This window comes from Leptopilina boulardi, unplaced genomic scaffold (assembly GCF_019393585.1).
Source record: "Leptopilina boulardi isolate dan_hultmark-lab unplaced genomic scaffold, ZJU_Lbou_2.1 LbouV2_112, whole genome shotgun sequence".
NCBI lineage: Eukaryota > Metazoa > Arthropoda > Insecta > Hymenoptera > Figitidae > Leptopilina > Leptopilina boulardi.
Genome location: NW_026137655.1, coordinates 4,483,541 through 4,505,442, shown reverse-complemented (window position 1 = coordinate 4,505,442; position 21,902 = coordinate 4,483,541). Strand labels below are relative to the sequence as shown.

Below are 21,902 nucleotides of genomic sequence, written 5' to 3'. Positions count from 1 at the left end.
ACATGCGCTCATGCATCTATGCGAGTTCAAGTTCGACGTTTTTTTAGTCACCGCGTAACAGTGCAACATTATTTTATGTGGTGTATCATTTTAGGAAACAAATACTTTCCTTTAATTCGAATTTATATTTTTGAAATTTTCGTTGAAAAAATGTTTACATATAGAAATTAATTTTATTCAATGTCTTCATATAATTATTAAAAGATTATATAAATGTCTTTAAAAAGCTTGCAGTTATTATTATAAATGAATTAAACTTAACCGAAAATGTCCACAAATTGCAATTACCATAATTATCGCTACTGTTCTGCTACAAGAATGCACTTAAATGGAATAAGCGGTGAACAAATTTCTGACAGTGATATGGCAGAATTAAGTGAATTAGAAGATGATGAGGGCAATGGAGATGATATTGATGAGGAACATGATGACGATGAAGATGAAGAAGGGAATGTTCTTCCTTATCCTGGTTTTGCTCCAACAGCTCTTTATTACCTTCGACAAAATACAAGGCCCCGTAATTGGTGTCTTGCGTTAATTACAAATCCATATCCTTTTTACTCTAACATAAAATATTATGCAGTTGGAAAATTTATCTTTTTAAGTATTGTATAATATAGAGGAATGTGGTCCACGTGTATTCATAAACATTGAATCATTTCAATAATATACAAGTATTTGCAGTTAAATGAGTACCAGTTCTTATACATATGTCATATAAGTATATATAAATAATTTAAAAAAAAATATGCATATCAATTAGTAAACTTTTATTGATTATAAAATTTTGCTTTTTCAAATTTGTGTATTATAGGATAATAATAACTTTCAAATTATTAATATAATATCTTAATCTTTATTAATATTTTTTTAATAAATATCTAAGTAGGTACATGAATATTTTTCTTAATTTCATTTCACATGGTTCGAAAGAATAAGCATTATGATAATACTTTTAAATTGCCTCACACTTGGAATGTACCAGCCATGTGTGGATGATCAATGTGAGACAAATCGATGTAAGATTTTACAGGTAACTTCATTAATAATATTTTGAAATTTGTAAATAGTACCTAAACCTAAAATTATTTTATTTTCTAGATTATTAATTACCCCAATCTCCTTTAATATTATTTTTCTTAATTCTAAGTGTTTTTTGTTAACACCATTTGACTATATATTCTAATATTTATTTCAGATGTTCGATGACATCATCTTTGCTTTCTTTTCTTTAGAGATGACAATAAAAATGGTAGCAATGGGTTTATATGGTAAAGGGTCATATCTTGCAGATTCTTGGAATAGGCTTGACTTCTTTATCGTAGCTGCCGGGTGTGTATTGAAGCAACAGCTTAACTGACAGAACAAGTTTGATGTAGTAGGGAATTTTTTTTCTGACACAGCAAACTATGGTCGTTAATATAAGCACAGCGAATAAGTTTGCTGAATAATCGCTACCACAGCAAACTTATTAGTTGTTCTAGCAAATATATTATGATTGCTGCAAATTTTCATTACAAAAACGCACATCAGTAGAGTCTTAACCAAAGTTTGACAAAATATAAATAACTCTAAGCAACACACTGAATAAAAGTTTATTTAAATAAACTGTTACTCGACTGTTATGCCTCGAAAGTGCCTCAAAAAAGTTTTATTCAAATAAAAATTTTTTAGTTCAAGTAAATATTTATTTGATAATAATGAATAAGTAACAGATTATTTGAACCAAATAAAGTTGTTTTCAGTGCACGTATAATTATACAGGGTGTTCCAAAAGTATGGAAACTTGCAAATATCTCGAAAAGTACGCATTTTCGTGATACTTTTTTTTCACTGTTGGATCCCGAGACCAATTTTTTGGCTTCAAAAATGTAGATCTTTTTTTTGTAACAACTTTTGTTATGAATATTTTTCACGAAAATGCGTACTTTTTAAGATATTTGCAAGTTTCCATACTTTTTGAACACCCTATATATATTTTGTGAATAACTTATTATTATTATTACGTCAATATTGCGTTGTTCTTGGGAACAGTTAAAATACATTACATATACATATAAAATCTAAATAAAAGTAATAATTATGGTTTCTGATCATCTATTCTAATTGGAATTTAATTTACTTTTTCAGAGTACTAGAGTATTGTTTAAATGTGGAAAACATGAACTTATCTGCGATTCGTACTATAAGAGTCTTGCGACCACTTCGTGCGATTAATAGAATACCAAGTAAGTTTAGAATTTTACTTAAAGTTTGTCAATTCTTTGATTTTTATTTTATTAATATTAATATTTATTTAAGGTATGAGGATTCTAGTAATGCTCTTATTGGATACACTGCCGATGCTTGGTAATGTTTTATTACTCTGCTTTTTTGTTTTCTTCATCTTTGGTATTGTTGGAGTTCAACTTTGGGAAGGAATATTACGACAACGCTGTTTTCTCAAAGCTATACCGACTGTAAGATACCCAGAGTATGTCAATTATATTAAGATTTATTAATTATAAATTAGCTGTGACAAAAAATTTTTTGCTGGTACTATTTCCATGCATGAACATGTAATAAAAACTGAATATCAAAAGCAGAGTAATTATTGGCATAAACTATATTGATTATTTATAAATTTCTGTTTAATTTTTTTCAGTTGGTTGAGAAAATACTTTGAATATCAGGGTCAAGATTATATTTGCTCTAAACCTGAGGACAATGGAATGCATAGCTGTCACAATTTACCTTCTTTAAAATTTGGTAAGATACACTTAAAAGGGGCGCATTTAAAGAGAATTTCTTTCTAGAAAAGGTCACAAAATTCTATACGAATATTTTGCATTTTCTATGACTGTATTAAAGAAATAAATTTTTTCAGACAATATAGAATGCAACCATACAGCTTTATCGAATAGTAATATAACCTTTATCAATGATAATACTTGTGTCAATTGGAATTATTACTATACTGAATGTAAGGGTCAAGGAAATAATCCTTTTCAAGGCACAATATCATTTGATAACATTGGATTAGCATGGGTTGCTATATTTCTCGTGAGTAAATTATTAATAGAGGTTTTTTTTCTAATTTATTGATTACAAAGATTCACTTTTTATACTTACACTTAATTTTTTTGTTTACAGGTAATTAGTTTAGAGGGATGGACAGATATAATGTACTACGTGCAAGATGCTCATTCTTTTTGGGACTGGATATATTTTGTTCTTCTAATAGTAGTTAGTAAATAATTTTTTTTTAATTATTCTCTTACTGCTATATCGAACTGAATTTCTATGATTTTTAGTTGAATTTTAGCACAAATTTATTTAGAAAGCTCACATCAACACTTTCTCAAAAGTAATAACTATCTGTCACTTTAAGAATTGCATTCGTACTGGCTCTTAATATAAAGTCACTATATGTTCTTTATAGATTGGTTCTTTCTTCATGATCAACTTGTGTTTAGTCGTTATAGCTACACAATTTTCTGAAACTAAAAAGCGAGAAATGGAACGAATGAGATTAGAGAGAGCACGGTTTCAATCTACCAGCACGCTTGCATCATCTACGAATGTATCCGAGCCAACTACATGTTATGCTGAAATAGTAAAGTAAGATATAAACCAGGTTTAATATTTTTAAGGAAACTAAATTTTTAATTTAAACATAATGTTATATCTAAATGACAGATATATTGCACATCTATGGAGAAGAGGAAAGAGAAAATTAATGAAACGATATCGATTGTATTTATACAGCAAACAACAAAAACATGATGAAATTTTGTTGAAGGATAAACTTGAACAATGTCAAACGAATGAAAGTGGAATAAAAAAATTAAATAGTATGTATCATTATCCTATTATCTATAGATAGTTATCTAGATTAATGGTACTCTATCATTAATCTTGATCTTTATAATCACATATAATCTTAATAATTAAAGCTTTTAATTATTTATAATTTTATATTTTCTACTTCTTAATGTTGTTTCCTATTATTTGGAATTATAGCTAGCAATATTTTTTGTGGTGCCACATCAAAACTTATTACGGTTTTGGGAAGTAAAGAACAAAATGGGAAAGCATTCGCGGCTCCTCATGCTAGCCCAGAAGTTTCTGAAATTGAGCACTCTGCGATAATGTACCAACGGACTGGTATTTATCGTTTACATTCATTTTCCAATTGTAGTGAGTCCATCAACAGTACAACTCAGGTATTTTTTCTTATTAAATCAAGTAAATAAGTATATTTTATAAAAAAACTTAACTAAAATTTCAATAACCGAACTCTCAAATCTGTATTAACTTTACTGAAAGAAATTTTTCATCATTATTTATATAATTTTGTCCAATTATATCACATCTTATTTCTATATTATGTATTATTATGTATTCAATAATGTTACAGATAAATAATAGTTTGTTAAGTCCTCCTAGTGCTCATTTTCGAAGGAGAAGTAGTGTAATGTTTAGTGATGTAATTTTACTTCATGGAGGAAGTGTTCATACCTTACCAGGGTCTGTTGCTTTAACAGATAATAATGTTTGTTGTAACGAAAAAATGACACAAACTGGTGATGGACATGTATGGTTAATACCACTTTCTAAAAATTTACAGGTATTTATACTATATTCACACTTGTAGAATAATACTTTATTATAATATATTAATATGAAAATACTAAGTGACTATAGCATGATTTTTATCATATATTATGTTAAAAAATTTATATGATTGTTGTAATTTTCATATATTTAAATGGCAATTAAAGACCGTAATAAAACGAAGAGAAGCCATGTCTTGTCAAGAACTACTTGCACTAAGTGGAGCTTTCAGCGCAGCTTTACCGACTGGACAATTGGCATTAGATTCATTTTTGAATACATTTAAAAATGGTAAGTCTGCATACATAGTAATTACAACTTGACACAATAAAATTACTTTTTAAAATAATCTACATATACTATTTTAGGACATAACGGAAACTTTATATCCTGTCTCTAACATATCATAAATAAAATATATTCTTGTAATTTGAATATTTTCGTATTTATAACGTTAAATCGTATTTCAATCATCACTATTCATATTAATTTAATTTGTTTAGGTATAAAAAAGCGTCAAATTGTTAATGATTCACAATGGTTTAATGATGTAAATAACTGTTCGTGCTGTTATGCTTCACGAGGAGAACAACAATGGTCTAATAGAAATTTGAAGTGTCAAATGTTACCTGCTGGACACATACTTAAAGTCATTGGTAACGGATGTATATACATTTTCCGTTTTTTACGACAATGGATTAAAAGATTTGTCGATAACAAAATATTTCAACAGGGAATTCTTCTAGCAATACTTATCAATACACTTAGTATGGGTATTGAATACCACAATCAAGTAAGGTTAAGAAAAGAAGCACTAACTGAAATTGTTACATTAATTTGGGCATATGTACAACTTAATGTGATTATTTCATAAACAGTTTTCTCTCATAAAAATGAAAAATTTTAAATATAAAACTGTAACTGTATAAAAAGTCTGCGATTTTACACAATTTTGATCTTGAAAAACTCAATAACTTAGTGTACTATTAGAAAGTAAAAGATTCTTAAATAGTTTAATTGATTATTTGCTTTACAACTATAATTTAAAAATGTTCATCATCAAATTTTAACGATAAAAATCAATTATTAAAATTTGATATTGAACTATATTTAAAAATTGTAACACCATCAGGGGACAAAAGTTATGACGCAAATTCGTATAATTTAATAATTATAAATATGCTTTATTACAATATTTCCGTTACTGTATGATAATTTTATTACAGCCTGAAGAATTGACTGTTCTAGTAGAAATAAGTAATATTGCATTTTCTGCAGTATTTGCTGCAGAAATGTTACTAAAAATTATAGCAGAAGGACCATTTGGATATATAAGTAATGGCTTTAATGTGTTTGATGGTATTGTTGTTATACTAAGGTAAATGAAGTAATTACTATTCATTTAATTTTAAAACTTAAGTTTATATATTTAAGTATGCCTTAAATACTTTGAATTAATATTATGTCTGTAGATTTAGCTATAATTTTTTAACAAAATGCATTTATAATTTTCATGTTTTATTTTCGTATTTGACTAAATTAATAAATTATAATAGTAAAACCCACTGTAAATTATTATAGAGTGATAGTCATTGATATAAGAAACTGCAATCCATATAATTTTAATATACATCAATAACCAAAAGACGATTTAATGTAATTCATTTTATAGCGTTGTAGAATTATGTCAAACATTTGGCGAAGAACGAGGTGGTGGCTCAGGGCTAAGTGTTCTTCGGACTTTTCGGCTGTTAAGAATCTTAAAGCTTGTTCGTTTTATGCCTAACTTGCGTCGTCAACTTTTTGTAATGTTACGAACAATGGATAATGTTGCAGTTTTTTTCTCACTATTGGTACTTTTCATTTTTATATTCAGGTAAAATAAAACTAAAATTCTATATTCAAAATTATACTATAAAAATTTTTATTATTCTGACTTACAACTACATTGTGAAAGCTCGTTCACAAGGAACAAAATATTATAGCATTTTAGGTATGTATCTTTTTGGAGGAAAGTTCTGCATGTGGATAGATCGCAGTCGGCCTTGTACTTGTGCTGAAGTGGTAGCACGTCATCCAATGTGCCAATGTGATCGTAAACACTTCAACGACATAGTTTGGGCTCTTGTTACAGTTTTTCAGGTAATGATGATGATGATGATGATGATGATGATGATGATGATGATGATAATAATAATAATAAGTTTACATGCACAGTAAAAAAAAATGTAATTGGACCAATCAAAAAGTGCGCCATACATTTTTTGTTCGCAACTCCTAAATTAAGATTTTGGCGGTATGCCGGAGATTCTTTCTCTTAACGTACACTTGGGAAAACTAACTATAGAGATCTTTGAGTCTAAATTTTGCTTTTTAATTAAGAATTCTGCTTCAGAAAATAATGTTATTACAAAATATTATTTTTTTTTAAAGATTCTCACTCAAGAAGATTGGAATGTAGTTCTTTTCAATGGAATGCAAAAGACTTCTCATTGGGCTGCTCTTTACTTTGTCGCTTTGATGACATTTGGAAACTATGTTTTGTTTAATTTATTAGTAGCCATTCTGGTTGAAGGATTTTCATCTGAGGTAAAATAGCAATATTAAATGGCATACTGTTAGGAGGTTACTCTGTTAATTTTAATTGGTGAAATTAGTAAAAATTAAAGAGTTTGCAGTGAAATATTACATAAAGTTTGTTTCACAATATTGTAAAGAATTTACATTTTACTTCCAAGTTCTTCAGCTGCATCCAACATTTAGTAATTTTAGATACTTTTATCAATAATTTTTCATAGTCATTAGTATATATTTTAAGAGAAATGAAAGACGGGAAAGAGAACAAAGGGAGCTTGCAAGACTTGCTGCACAGGAATGTACATTTGATAGTGATGAAAGATTATCTAGAATATCTGGTTTCCACTCTGTTACGGATAGTGACACTTATACTCAGGTAAAAATTTGTTTCGATTACAAGTCTTATGAATATATAATATATTTGTATATAACATAAAAGTTATTCCATTTTTTAAACATAAGTAATATAAATAGAGTATTGTAAACCTATTATTATAATAGGATAGTAAACAAGATATCAGAAAGTACAGAGAAAATTGTGAGCAGGAAAATTATATCAATATACGGAAACAAATAAACAATGTAAAATATAATAGAAATGGTGGTAGAATTTCGATATCTAGACCATCACCACCCATTATAACTCATACTGCTCCTACACCTCAGGATTCTCCAAATACAACTTTTGATACTTCTTACAAAGACTTAATCTCTCAAGACATTTATAATAAAAAATTATCTTTTTCTTCAATTGACAAATTTATTGTAAGTGCTAAATCCTCATTTGTTGTACAAAATAATAATCATAATCCATATTATGTATCCTATTCTAAAAGTATGAAATTAAAATTTTTAGTGGAGAATAATCCTACTTTTCAATCTTAAAAGTAATATACTTTATACTAATTACAGAATCAAAGCATTAACCAGGTTAATGAAATTGAAAGTAAAACGTGCAATCCTCCTGATTGGACATTAAAACTCAATATGATGACCACTGTTATGAAATCTCCCAAAAAAGATATCGACTCAACTAAGTAAGTAGCTGTGAGACATTTTTTACATATATATATATATATCAATAAAACTTATTCCTGTAATTATCGAAAGAGAAAGTTTATTCCTTATTTCTTGTCATAATTTAAATTTTTGTGTAAGTTGTATATTATGGGTTTTATGTATGAGCAATACATATTCAGATTTATTATATAAACTTATCGTTTGATAGAATTTATCCAGCATCTACAACATCTGCTAAAGGATGTATAATTGATTCTATTGGAAATGACACTTTAATTTGTGTTCCAAATAATCGAGCAGTTCGATTAATATCCAATAATGAAAGCTCAAATTTGCATATCAATGGAAATAAGAACCACTGTTCATCAAAGGCTCAGTGCTTTGCTTCCTCAAAACAGGTAATGTTTTCAAGTATTAACTACTTTTTATATGTATATATGTATGTATTGAATTATTAGATCAATAAGTTGTCTTGAATTAGTTTTATTTTTTGATCATGCATTTTTTTTGCTTCCTTCCCATACTTCCCATTTCTCATAGAAAAAATTCATTGTGTCACGTTTGACAAAGACTCAATGCGTGACATCATTTGTGAACTCTCCCTAAGGATATTTTGTTAATTCTCTATCTTTGTATGATTTTAGTGTCATTGGAGCAATTCTTTATCTATAAAAGATTCACTAAAATCATATGAGGCCATGAAAATAAAAAGAACGTTTACTCATCAAGAACACGGAACAACATGCATTCCAAACGATGTGCCCATAAATGTATCTTCACCAAAAAATCAACATTCATCAACTAATAACAATCAACATAATGCGCAATCAGAAGATCTGTATTATGCAAATAAACAGAAGAATTTTTCGAATGTGAAGAAACTTAAAAAAATGGTCATATCGCTGAAATCTAGATATTGTTTAAAAGGAAGAGATGAGTTTTCTTTATATATTTTTTCGAATGACCACAAGTAATTAATCTGCCTTTATTAATAGTGTTTACTAATTCAATTCGATTTATACACCTTCTGTGTAATAAGTCTCAGAATTAACTTAATGGAGCGGGCACGTTATAAAAAGATCATAATCATTTGTTTGAAATTCTACTACATAATAATTATTTCGAACGGTTCTTACATGGGAATCTTTATACTCTCAGCATTTAATATTGTTCGTAATTGCGAATTTCAAATGTTTTGTCTTGTAAATTTACAGTACTTAACATTTTTTCAGATTTAGAATATTATGTAAATGGCTTGTTGACCAAAAATGGTTTGATAACGTAGTTTTACTTTTTATTGGGTTAAACTGTATAACTCTTGCAATGGAAAGACCAAACATACCACCAGATAGTCGTGAAAGAATTTTTCTTTCTAGCGCTAATTATATATTTACAGCAGTTTTTGCAATGGAAATGTTAATCAAGGTATATACAGTGTGTGACAAAAGTATTGTACAGTAGGATGCATATATGCCTTCCTAGTTAGATCGTGTCGCACTCATATGTTTCCATGGAAATATATGAGTGCGACACGATCCAACTGGGAAGGCATATTTGCATCCTACTGTATATATATATATATATATATAATTTTAGAGAAGAAATATTCTGCAAATAACAAATAATTATATAACTTTTGTAGGTAATTTCAACAGGTATGCTTTACGGACCATATGCTTATTTTACATCTGGTTGGAATATAATGGATGGATCACTTGTTATAATTTCAATAACTGACTTATTAATGTCACTGATATCTGCAAGCAGTCCAAAAATTTTTGCTATTCTAAGAGTAAGTTAATCCGTATATATTTCTATTTTAGGTAGATCCAAAGAATTTGAAAGTTAATTTTATAAAATCTGATTAGATACATTAATATTCACATATACTTGACGTGTGTCACCCTTGATTTTCCGAAAGTTTAAATTTCTGATTAGCAATTGCAATTGGCCAGATCTAGTCCTCTCCATGTAAGTGGAAGTAGATATTGCGTGGTTGGCTCAGCCGCTAAATTTACAATAATTATTAAAGAAAAGATAGGAAAAAACAATAGTTCATTTTGTTTCTAAATTTAGTGGCATTTAATCTTTCTACTCAAAGTATTTTTATCAATATTAAATATAAAGACATATATATTATGATAAATATAAATTGCTTTCAAAGATACCTAATTAAACATCACACATCGCAGGTAGGATAATCTGTTGAAAGTAGAATTGACTTTCTGTAAGAAAGTTGGTTTGTTTTAATATTTGTAGTGAAACTAGTATAAAATTGAGGGACTGTAAAAGTGATTTCAAGGAAAACGCGCTTTTTGAAAATTTAATTTGTCAGTAAATTATTATCATTCATAAATTTGTTACAGGTATTCAGGCTTTTGCGCTCATTAAGGCCGTTAAGAGTTATAAATAGAGCACCAGGTTTAAAACTCGTTGTGCAAACTCTCCTTTCATCCTTAAGGCCGATTGGAAACATTGTACTAATTTGTTGTACATTTTTCGTTATTTTTGGTATTTTAGGAGTTCAATTGTTCAAAGGTGCATTTTATTACTGTGAAGGACCGGATATTAATAATGTACGCAACAAAACTGATTGTTTATCTGACAAAAGAAATACTTGGTTAAACAGAAAGTATAACTTTGATGATCTTGGAAAAGCCTTGATGTCTTTATTTGTACTGTCATCACGAGATGGCTGGGTGAATATTATGTACACAGGTTTAGATGCTGTAGGAGTCGACCAACAGGTATGACATAATTTTAACTCAGATGCTTGCCTATATGTACTTGGTTAATAAGAGAAATTATATACTTCTCTTCTTTATCAGTAAATATATTATTATATTTATTTCAGCCAATTGAAAATTATTCAGAATGGAGATTGCTGTATTTTATTTCATTTATTTTATTGGTTGGATTCTTCGTTCTAAACATGTTTGTAGGAGTGGTCGTTGAAAATTTTCATAGATGTCGCGAAGAACAAGAAAAAGAAGAACGAGTTAGAAGAGCTGCTAAACGTGCTTTACAAATGGAGAAGAAAAGACGAAGTAAATTTTGAGTTAATGTATTATTTAGCAAAATTTATTTTTAAATTAAACGATATTAATGAATTTCTTTCGGGAGGGAAAAAATAAGACTTGAACTTATTTGTTTTTAGTCTAAAATAATAAAAAAAGGTATAACAGGCATCACTATCTGTATTGCATCTTCAAAGCAAACATTCTCCTACTCACTGCAATATTCATTACTTAAGTCTCAATTATGAGACACTTTTTAGCAAACATACAATAACGTTCCATAAATGGGAACATATTAAGAAGTTGTCTCATAATTGGGACTTTTAATTTATATCAAAAGGTCATTCAAAAGCATTCTAAATTCTTTGTATGTATTATTAACATGTTTTTTTTTTCATTTTCAGGATTACACGAGCCTCCTTACTATAACAATTATTCGAAACTACGACTATTCATTCATAACGTAGTAACATCAAAATATTTCGATTTGGCAATTGCTGCTGTGATTGGTTTAAACGTAGTTACCATGGCTTTAGAATTTTACATGATGCCGAAAGCACTAACATATGCTTTAAAAATTTTCAACTATTTTTTTACAGCTGTTTTCATATTGGAATCAATTATGAAGCTTGTAGCTCTTGGATTACATTTATATTTAAAAGACAAGTAAGTATTAAATCTATAGATGGATTAAAGAGCTATAATACATTTAATAACTTAAACTTTCCATATAATTCAATATTCTTTTGGTTATGCCAAAATAAAATAAAATAAAGTTATGCCTTGTTATATCCTTAAGTGCGCAAACTTTCCACATAAACAAAGATAGTTGGATAATTATAATAAATATACTTTTTAAAACTAATGTATTATGTACTTGTGTTAGTATTTTAGACTTTAGTTGAATTTAATTTCAGGTGGAATCAACTTGATGTGGGCATTGTGATATTATCAGTGGTTGGAATTGTGTTAGAAGAAGTTGAATCGAAAGTAATTCCTATTAATCCTACTATTATTAGAGTCATGCGTGTTTTACGTATTGCAAGAGGTAGTATTATATTTTTTGAACGTATTTATTCATTTACATATCTAACTATAAACCTACTACATACTCGGCTTAAATAAAACTTATTTTTATAGTCTTGAAGCTTCTAAAAATGGCAAAAGGTATTCGAGCACTATTGGACACAGTTATGCAAGCTTTGCCTCAAGTTGGTAATTTAGGATTACTCTTTTTCCTACTGTTCTTCATATTTGCAGCTTTAGGTGTTGAACTCTTTGGACGACTGGGTAATAAAAGCAAAATTTCTAAATTAATTTACATTAGGAAAATTAATAATACTTTCGAAATACCTATACATATAAAATAATAGGTAATTGAAACTGACAATTTTTATTATATTGTTATAAATTTTACTCAGAGGTTCGCAAGCTTGCAGCAAATAGCTTTAATATCCTCACTGTTTATTATAATATGTTTAATTTGCAGAATGTAGTGATGAAATGCCATGTCAAGGATTGGGAGAACATGCACATTTTAGCAACTTTGGAATGGCTTTTCTAACTTTATTTCGAGTAGCAACTGGCGACAATTGGAATGGTATTATGAAAGACACTTTACGAGATAATTGTGATGATTTAGAAGATTGTGTGAAAAATTGTTGCGTTAGCAATATTATTGCACCAATATTTTTTGTTATATTTGTACTGATGGCGCAATTTGTTCTTGTAAACGTGGTTGTTGCAGTTTTAATGAAGCATTTAGAAGAAAGCCATAAACAGGTAAGATTTTATTTAAAAAATTTGAGCGAATTCACCGCATAATTGTAGATGCTATATATTATAGCAATACTGCGTTGTACTGAATATATTAAACTTTCCAGTTTATCAAAAAACTGTTATACACAGACTATTTAGATTTTAAATTCAGTGTTACTTGAATATACCATGTACCTACTGTGTCAATAGTAATAAATAATCAATTTTATTACAGATGGAAGACGAGCTTGACATGGAATCACAACTTGAAAGGGAATTACTCGCTGAACAAGAAGAACTCTTAGTCGGTGAAGGTGAAAATATGGAAGAAACTAGAGTTCAAAATATAATAGATGATAATGAAATATTGACATCACAATGGAAAAGTAATAGTTCTCCTGAATCTTCTCATGGCCTCTCTAAAGTTCGATCTCTACCCTCTAATTTTATTTATAACCATGGAGCAATAAAAAATAAAGGTAATAAATAATAGTAATAATAATAATTTAGTATCCCATGTTATTGAATATTATGCGTAAGCATTTAATGTAGTTTATGCAACGCCAATATTGTAGTAGAAATAATTGATTGAGGAGACAACACTTTGTTTAACTGCTAAAAACTTTATTTTCACTTTTTTAACTCAGCTATAAAAGTTTACACTCTCATCAAGTGCAGGGTTACACATACAACCACACACAGTACTTGAATCAAAATTATTTCCTGAATTCCTTCCCTAACCAATAACAAACTAAACTATATTTGTTTCGGTATCAACAATAAGTATAGAAAACAGGTTTCATTCTCAAACTGTCAATATTGCAAATAGGAATAGATTGCCGCTAGCTTACGTGCTATCTGGAAAGTTTTCTTGGAAAAATAACGAAAAGAAATAAATAACTGTATAACTATATACAATATGTTGTTTGTCAGTTTTAGATACTTCTTCACATGTGCCAAGAAGAAGAAGAAGGAAAAGCACGATACTCCAACTTTCTGCAAAATCATCAAAATTAAAATCTAACCATAAATATAGTAATATGCAACAGCAAAACACCTTGCACTTATCACAATTTGATTGTAACAAAGTAGTTTCCAATTCATCAAATTACCTTATTCCACCCACTATTTCATATACAGCCAGAAGTAGAGACACATCAATCGATTATTCAAAATCAGAAAAAGGGAATAAATTAAAAACTTCACCTATTAAAAACTTTTGTGTTAGTGACAAAAAAGATGTACATAGTAATAATGTAAATCATAGACTTAACAATTTTCATGAAGATTATGATGTGCAATCCATAATCAATGAAAGAAGACCACTTAAATTAAAAGTTAATGTTCCAGAAGTTTCAAATTCTAATAGAAATGACAATTTTCTTATTGCAGAAAATAGATGTAATAATATATCAACTGATGCAACTTTAAAAAATTATTCTGTAAGTTTCAGTAATGATTTCAGTACCACTGGCTTATACTAATATCAGTATACACAATTGTTTAACAAATATTTGTTATTGTCAAAAATTGTAGTCAAATGAATTATAAATAAAATTAATAGACTGTTTTTTTTTTTTTTTGCTTCTGAAAGGGAACGTATAATTTTGAGGCGAAAACTATTATTTTTATTAAGTTATTTTTAAACTTATTTTCAACCTGAGGGACATTCCATACACAGAATATTTAATTTTAGTAACAAATACATAGCGCTAAGTGCTTTTTATTTTGAAAAATCACAATTCTTAATAATATATTTTCAAGTTACTCTTTCTAAATGAAATTTTAACTTTACACTATAATTTTAAAGAAAATATCTGTCATACCTTATAGTTTTGTGTTTTCAAACAAATGTAAAGGCTGCCCGCACAATAAAATACGTTATCGTTTGTAGAATGTCACTCAAATGGTATAAAAAAGGACAAAAGTCATCTTCTTTTTCATTTCATACGTATCCTGCACCTGTCTGCACACTACAATGTCGTTTCTTCTGTAAGCAGTCCAAACACTACTTCTACAATACGGCTGAAATGCTGCGTTGCTATATGTTTTGCGGAACCGAGTAAGGCAAATGACGAAGTAATAGTCTCTATTTTGACACTTTCCATAAAGCAATAGAACCTTGTTAAGCCAAGTAACTATTATTTTTTATATAAGTTACGCCATTTAGAATGAATTTCAAGTGCAAGCTCGATACTATTTCCTGCAAATATAATTTATAATATAGTAGAAATATACTTTTCGTGAAATGATGTTAATTTTAATGTAAAAATGGTCTCATGTATGTTCTACGTAGAACATTTTTTTGAGTCTTAGACAAGATATATGAATAATTTTTACATATATTTATGCATGAAATTATTATTATTATTTTGTTATAAAAAGAACTATTTATAAGTGTTTGGAATTGTTGCATTGGTCTCCGATTTTCATTCACTATAATATATGTTGTATAAGAATAAAAATTAGTTTTGGCGTGGTACAAGACAAGACAAGAATACACTGTTTTTCGTCTTCTCTTGTGCTGAGCTTTCATAATATACCTTTTGGTTCTGAAGAATAGGTCTTATTGGAGAATGTAAAAGGTTGCTCTACTTTGTTAAACATTCTCAAATTGCAATTAGTTTGGTTAAAATTTATTCCTTCATTGAGAGAAGTATAAAGTTCTTGAAGAAACAATTTCCACCTAGGTTTAAAATAGTCTTCGATGATTCCTGACCATTGTTTGTTTGCATAATCAATAATTTCTCCATTCGGCCCCCAAAGTGTTATTTGATTTTTAGCATTGTATTCGTAAATATTCATTTCCATTTTATTTGTAGCAAGAGATTTTGCATCTTTCAGCCAAACACCAAGCAAGAAATTTTTACTAGTTGCTAAAATACGTTCCAAGTCGTCGAATAGATTGAGTAACATCATAGAGTGAAACCTTTAAAACAGTGTCATAACAAATATTATTATTAATATACCTACCAGATTACTTTATATTAATTAAAATATCCTAGCTAAATAATTTAATTTAATATGAATACCCGGATCAAATAACTCGACCGACGCTCGGACGAACGCTCTATTACCAGTCAAGTAGCAGTGACAGCCTGTGGGCGGCTCACTGCTACCCGACTACCATTAGAGCGTGCGTCCGAGCGTCGGTCGAGTTATTTGATCCGAGTATTCATATATTGTGTTGCATCAATATTCATCATATTGTCGTGCAATATTAATGCACATATCAAATCCATTATGAATAACTCATATATAACTGGAAAAATATTAAAATACTAGATAGTATTTAATACGCACTTCAGATCTGATGTATTACGTTTAATAAAAGCATCCAAAATTTTTAAATAAATTTTATCAGCTTTTACTTGAAGAACCTGCCTCGTTACATCAACTAAATCATGCTTATAGAGACTGCTGCTACCTCTGCTATGTCTGCCCATTAAAAGCATATCCCAAGCAGATAAAATGATATCAGAATCATACCAAGTCTACAATTCAAGTTAAATTTCGATAAATATTTGTAATAATAAAAAAATATATTTATTGTATTTTCTTGAAGAAATAATAGAAACTTAAATTTTTTAAAATAATTTCTCCAAATTACTGATGCATTTAAACTTAAAGTGTGAACAAAGTCAAGTGGTATAAATAGGCAAAAAGAAAATGAAGAAAACAACTAAAAGATTAATTACCAAGTCCACTTCTGGGCCGAAAGGCTGAAGCTTAATAAATAAATTATAATAATAACTAAAAGATTAGTTACACTGAAAAAAAATCCTAGTTAGTCTAACCCGAATAGAATGTTAAATATACCCTTACTACTTTTTCTGGTTAGAAATATTAGAAAATCTGGTTGAAAATTTTTTGTTGATTATCCGGTCAATTTAACCATAAATTCTTGTTAAACATACCAGAATTTTTCAAGTAACAATTTTTTGATTATTTATTTACATATTACATTCTAGTTGATCTTACCAGAAATTATCCAGAATGGTTTAATTAGAATTTATAAAAAATTATTATATACAATGCCATGCACGTACCCATACTTTAATTTTAAGACTCGGTTTCCTTGTTATAACATAATGACCTCGAATTCTTTGAGGTCCACTAAAATTGTAAACAGATTTTCCAAGTTTTTTCCAAGCATCTGTGGTATATTCATTCCAAGAACCATATCTTCTAGAAGCATAATTCTCAAACCTATTGAAATTGAAATATGCTTAAAAGTAACAAAATTAAGGATCTGGGGTAGTAATAAAAATGTCCGAACTTATTCCCTGTTAGTTATAAAAAAATTTTGTATTACACGCACATGTGTAAAATATTATTACACTCACGCTATCATTAAGGTCACCCACTTTAATCATAAATAACTATAATTCTAAATATTTTAAGACGTTTTTCGTAACTTGAGTTATAAATTAAATAACATACCACGTTTCTAAATTTACAGGCTTTTGATGATAACCCATTTCAATCATAAATTCATATATCACATAATTTTGATTTATTCCTTCAGGTGTCAAACCTATTCCTATCATAGTACTTCCATTAAAATTTCTGCCTTCAAAAACTCGCTATAAAAATAAATAATCTTCTAAATAAAAGTGTGAAAAGTCCTAATCCATCTGTAATTGGATTGAAATCCAAAAAGAGAACGGAATCATTCCGTATTAATTCGGAATTATCCCGGACATAAATTCAAAGCTGAAATGAGTTGAAAAATAGCCCAAAATCAATTCGGATTTAGTCTACAACTAAATTCGTATTGACCTCGAATTAGTCTACATAAAAATACAAATTCAAGAGGAGTCCGGAATCTCTTCAAAAGTGAATAATATCAATTTGTAATTATCCGAATTTAGTCCGCAAAAAAATACTAAATTACAAATGAGCTCAAAAATAATGTGCATTAATTCGAAATAAGCTCGAAAATAGGTATTCAAAATAAGCACGGAGTATCTTTCGAAATTACTTTCTTAATCAAAGACATTGTACATGGTTGGAGACTAATTTTGGTTGTTAAACTTGATCTAAACTAATCAATATCATAATTCAGAAAAATAAAAAAAAATTTCTTGAAATTTAAAAAATTAAGGTTTAGAAAGAATTTACAAAATGATGACAATCTTAATATAAATAATGGAGTAAATACCTCATTTATTATTTCTGATGAACCAAACATTCCAAGAGTACCTCCAAAATTGTGAAGCATACACCAAATAAATGGCTGCCCAAAGTAGGATTTCAGCCTTTTGTACTGAGGAAATTGTTCAGATTGTAAATCTAGTATTATCATTTTTCCCTAAAATAGAAAATATTCTTAGTTAAAAGTACACCTGGGGCAGATTATAAATTACTTTAACCAATACTTACTGTTGGTACAGATGTTACAAAAGCTTTAACTTTGGACTCTGTCCAAAATTGAAAATCGTGCACAAACATCCATCCTTGCATTAACCTAAAGATAAAAATGAAAATAATATACTTAAGTGGGTTATTTTTTTACTTTGAAACAAATTTGGGGTAGTCAAAGAATATCATTTCTGACTTGTTTTTTTCGACTACCTAATATGTTGATCTACATGTGAGTGATTTTTTTGAATTTGTTCCAATTAAAAATAACAAAATTGATAGATTGGTACTCAAGTCATATGGTTACAGAAATGTAACATATGCATATTACAAACATATTCTTAAAACGTTAACTGCGTTAACTGCTGTGCGTGCACTTACCAAATTGCTTCAGTATCTACGGTAACCATAGCTTTAAATATTGCCTTGCCAACATCCCTTAGATATGACAAATCAGCACTACTTGGTTTGTTTTCATTAAACGCATCGCAGTTATAAATATGATCTGAGCCAAACTCTTCTATATACTAAAATACAATATTAGTTTACATTTTTTCGAAGAAATAAAATATAACTTTTGGAAACATAATTAGCTTCACGATATAACGAAATAATAATATCTAAAGAGTAATGAAACTTAATTATTTTTTTATCATAATATGTCGCACCTTTCTTAAAAATGTTGTCCCAAGTACTTGAAACAGAGTATCTGTAGGCTCTAGCATAAGAGGACTGAAAAATATTATTATTATAAATATGTAGTTGACTGAAAATTGTTTCGTACAGTTACTTACCAACAATATTGATCTTGAAATGTATTCCATACACCAATTTTTGTCATAACTGCATGTGGAAAATATTTAGCAAGTGCTCTTGGTACTTGTCCAGAAAATGCAGGTAAAACAGATTTTATACCAAGATTTCTCATCCTCTTCAAAATCTTATGCTGCAATTCAATTGTGCGATTATGCCACGATGAAGTTAATGGTCCTCCCCATCCTCTAATATTTCCCATTCTAGACCTGTAAGTTATTCATAAACAAGCAACTTTCGATTCCAATTTAGCATCAGACATATAGTGGAAGGAATAGCATGGGACCCTAGCTCTCTTGAAGTACTCTAACTAGATAATTAAAAAATGTTTTATACCATGGTAAAAATGCTGGCCCTCCAAAATGTTCGTTTATCTCACTGAGAGTTAAATTCATATCCAAGTAAACTCTTTGCCAAATGGCTTCTTGACCAAGAAATGCAAGAGATAAGTTTATTCCATTCAGAGCCATCCAATCAATATGTTTCTCCCATTGCTCCCATTGCCACCAAACCGTACTGTATCCTCCTAAACAAACATTTTGGTAGTATCTAAATCTGCAAAAAATTGCATCTTCTCAAACTCTTTACATTCTTATCACATTTCACTTTATAATTATATTATTGCCTGGCTCTTTTTATAAAGAATAAAAGTCAATAAATTCACTTGTCATTCGCTGTTATAGTCAAATTGACTTCCGGAAAAGCGTTTGGCAATTCTAATTGAGATCCTTCCCAAGAAATATGAACATTACAAAATTTCTTTAAATAATAATGTAGTCCCCAAGCTGCTGCAACACCAGAACTTCCAAGAATCGTAAGAATTCCTTCAGAGTTTTTAATAACCTAAGAAATGGAAGAAAACCTTTTTAGTAAGTTATATTAACCTTATGCGTTCGAAAATGACCGTTATCAAACTTTTTCGTGTAAGACAATACAAAAAAAGTCAATGATTACCTTTTTGAGTTGAAAAAATTATTTAATCTCTTAAGCGAATTTGAATAAACAAATAGTCACAAATAAAGAATGAAAGTGAATTCTAAAGAACTACATGTTAATTCGTGAACAAGAATTGAGAGTTAAGTTAATTAATCTTTAATATATTATGTTATATTAAATTTAAAGCCTCCAATTTTATCTCATAAATAATAATGCATTTTAAAATACTTTTAATAACTTTTTGGAAACAATTTAAAAATGACTATCTTATAAGAAGATGCCTTCTATTTAATGAGAATTTTTTTTAAATAATTAATTAAATGACACTCACCTTAAATGTGTCCTTACCGTTACCGAGTTTAAAATCAACAGCTATAGATATACGTTTTGATAATTTACCCAAGAGTCGGGCTGACAATTTTCGTACTTCATTTGTTTGAATTTTTGATGTAGTTTCAACATTTACATTGTCTTTAAAATAAAGTTATAATGAATATATTTTGGTGTAGCAAATATATTAAGGTAGTATCCTTGCAGAAAGAATTCAGTATTAAATTTGAATTGAATAAAATTGAAATTATATTCTTAAAAAATTGTAATTCAGTCATCTCTCTGAATTGTAAGGTTTTGGGTCCTTTTTTCGGTAGGGAAGAAAATTAATTTTATTCCGTTCTAAATAGAATCTTTAATTTCATTGTAGGGAAAACAAATAAATATATATATATATATAGAGAGAGAGAGATTAATCAGTTAATATTTCAGACTTTCAACATCATTATCAATATATCGCAAAGTTACTACCTTAAAAAGAATAAAAATTTATCAAGTAGCACATATCAACAATTAAAAATATTTATCAGTTTAAAGATTCAGATTATCCATATGCGGTACTAAATTTGTGCAAAAAAATTTAAAAAACTTAAATACAAGTTTAAATTCTTAACAGTGGAAATAATAAAGAAGAATTAATAAAAGAAGTAATCTATAGTTCTTTTTTATTACCAAAAAAAGCAAAATTATTATTCTATCTATTTATTTAAGGAAAAAAAAAAATATATATATATATATTTAAGTAAAACTTACTTAATTTTTCTAATGCTGTGCTAGGGAGAAATAAAAGTACAATAAGGCTAAACAGTATAAAAAATGTAAAACATTTCAGGGTAAACATTACGATATTCTATAAACATATATAGTCTTCAACTAATTTGCGTATTCATTACTGACAGTTAGAAACACTCATTCAAGCTTATTTATTGACTGAAGATCACTTAGTATCTTACACTGAGAGAAGTGTAGGATGTCCGGATGTTAGACAACCCAACAGAGCCCTCTGCAGTACTAAATGTGTAACGCAATGAACTTACAAATCAGGAAAACTGACTGATGCTTAGTTTGGGACGTCTGATGTTCAAAAATTGAGATTACTGTTCGACTGTTTGTTCTTATCAAAATTCTCCATTTTCTATAATTCTCAATTTTATTTTTATTCTTTTTCAATTTTTTCTTAAAATTTTCTTTGTTTCAGAATTAAATTTTTTTCTATTTTATTAATTTCTTCGACTTTTTATCATTTTTTCTCAAATTTTTCTGTTTTTAATATTTCCTCAAATTTTCTTTTAATTAAAAAATTCTTAAAATTTATTTATCAGAGAGTCTACTAACTAGAAAAACAAAAAGCCAATGTATTCGCAAACTGCCAAAACGATTGCCTTTATTTATGAGCAGCCTGCAGGATTGAAAAAATAAATTAAAATTTTTTGAAGGTGACAATAAGTTCTTCATCACTATTTCACATGGTACTAAAAATACGTAACTATT

General features: G+C 28.4%; 2 protein-coding genes across 4 annotated transcripts; one reads left to right on the top strand and one right to left on the bottom strand.

Moving 5' to 3' along the window:
- Positions 1-65: 65 nt before the first annotated feature.
- On the top strand, positions 66-14,538 carry LOC127280516 (voltage-dependent T-type calcium channel subunit alpha-1G). Its single transcript, XM_051303557.1, has 33 exons — positions 66-550; positions 924-1,033; positions 1,199-1,332; positions 2,131-2,228; positions 2,302-2,473; positions 2,645-2,748; positions 2,867-3,042; positions 3,133-3,225; positions 3,422-3,600; positions 3,679-3,833; positions 4,003-4,205; positions 4,400-4,609; positions 4,764-4,887; positions 5,100-5,389; positions 5,823-5,974; positions 6,269-6,472; positions 6,582-6,738; positions 7,030-7,185; positions 7,415-7,549; positions 7,675-7,938; positions 8,086-8,210; positions 8,402-8,591; positions 8,838-9,163; positions 9,426-9,618; positions 9,836-9,985; positions 10,560-10,940; positions 11,048-11,240; positions 11,615-11,876; positions 12,128-12,258; positions 12,351-12,500; positions 12,700-12,992; positions 13,204-13,447; positions 13,902-14,538. Exons 1-33 carry the CDS (start codon positions 268-270, stop codon positions 14,450-14,452), a joined length of 6,588 nt encoding a protein of 2,195 aa, XP_051159514.1. The 5' UTR covers positions 66-267; the 3' UTR covers positions 14,453-14,538.
- On the bottom strand, positions 9,932-21,785 carry LOC127280557 (alpha-N-acetylglucosaminidase). 3 transcript variants are annotated; one of them, XR_007842842.1, is made up of 15 exons: positions 21,165-21,785; positions 20,413-20,552; positions 19,810-19,988; positions 19,482-19,700; positions 19,127-19,354; positions 19,001-19,064; positions 18,714-18,859; positions 18,354-18,438; positions 18,133-18,282; positions 17,412-17,554; positions 17,018-17,177; positions 16,272-16,462; positions 15,512-15,897; positions 14,795-15,171; positions 9,932-10,201 (listed from the first exon to the last, which is right to left on the bottom strand). XR_007842842.1 is itself a non-coding variant. In XM_051303615.1 (14 exons), exons 1-14 carry the CDS (start codon positions 21,250-21,252, stop codon positions 15,110-15,112), a joined length of 2,241 nt encoding a protein of 746 aa, XP_051159572.1. In that variant the 5' UTR covers positions 21,253-21,785; the 3' UTR covers positions 14,676-15,109. The 3 variants fall into 3 exon arrangements, 1 of the variants encoding a protein (XP_051159572.1); XR_007842840.1 differs by lacking the exon at positions 9,932-10,201 and adding an exon at positions 12,265-12,496; XM_051303615.1 differs by lacking the exon at positions 9,932-10,201 and having other exon boundaries at positions 14,676-15,171.
- Positions 21,786-21,902: the final 117 nt, after the last annotated feature.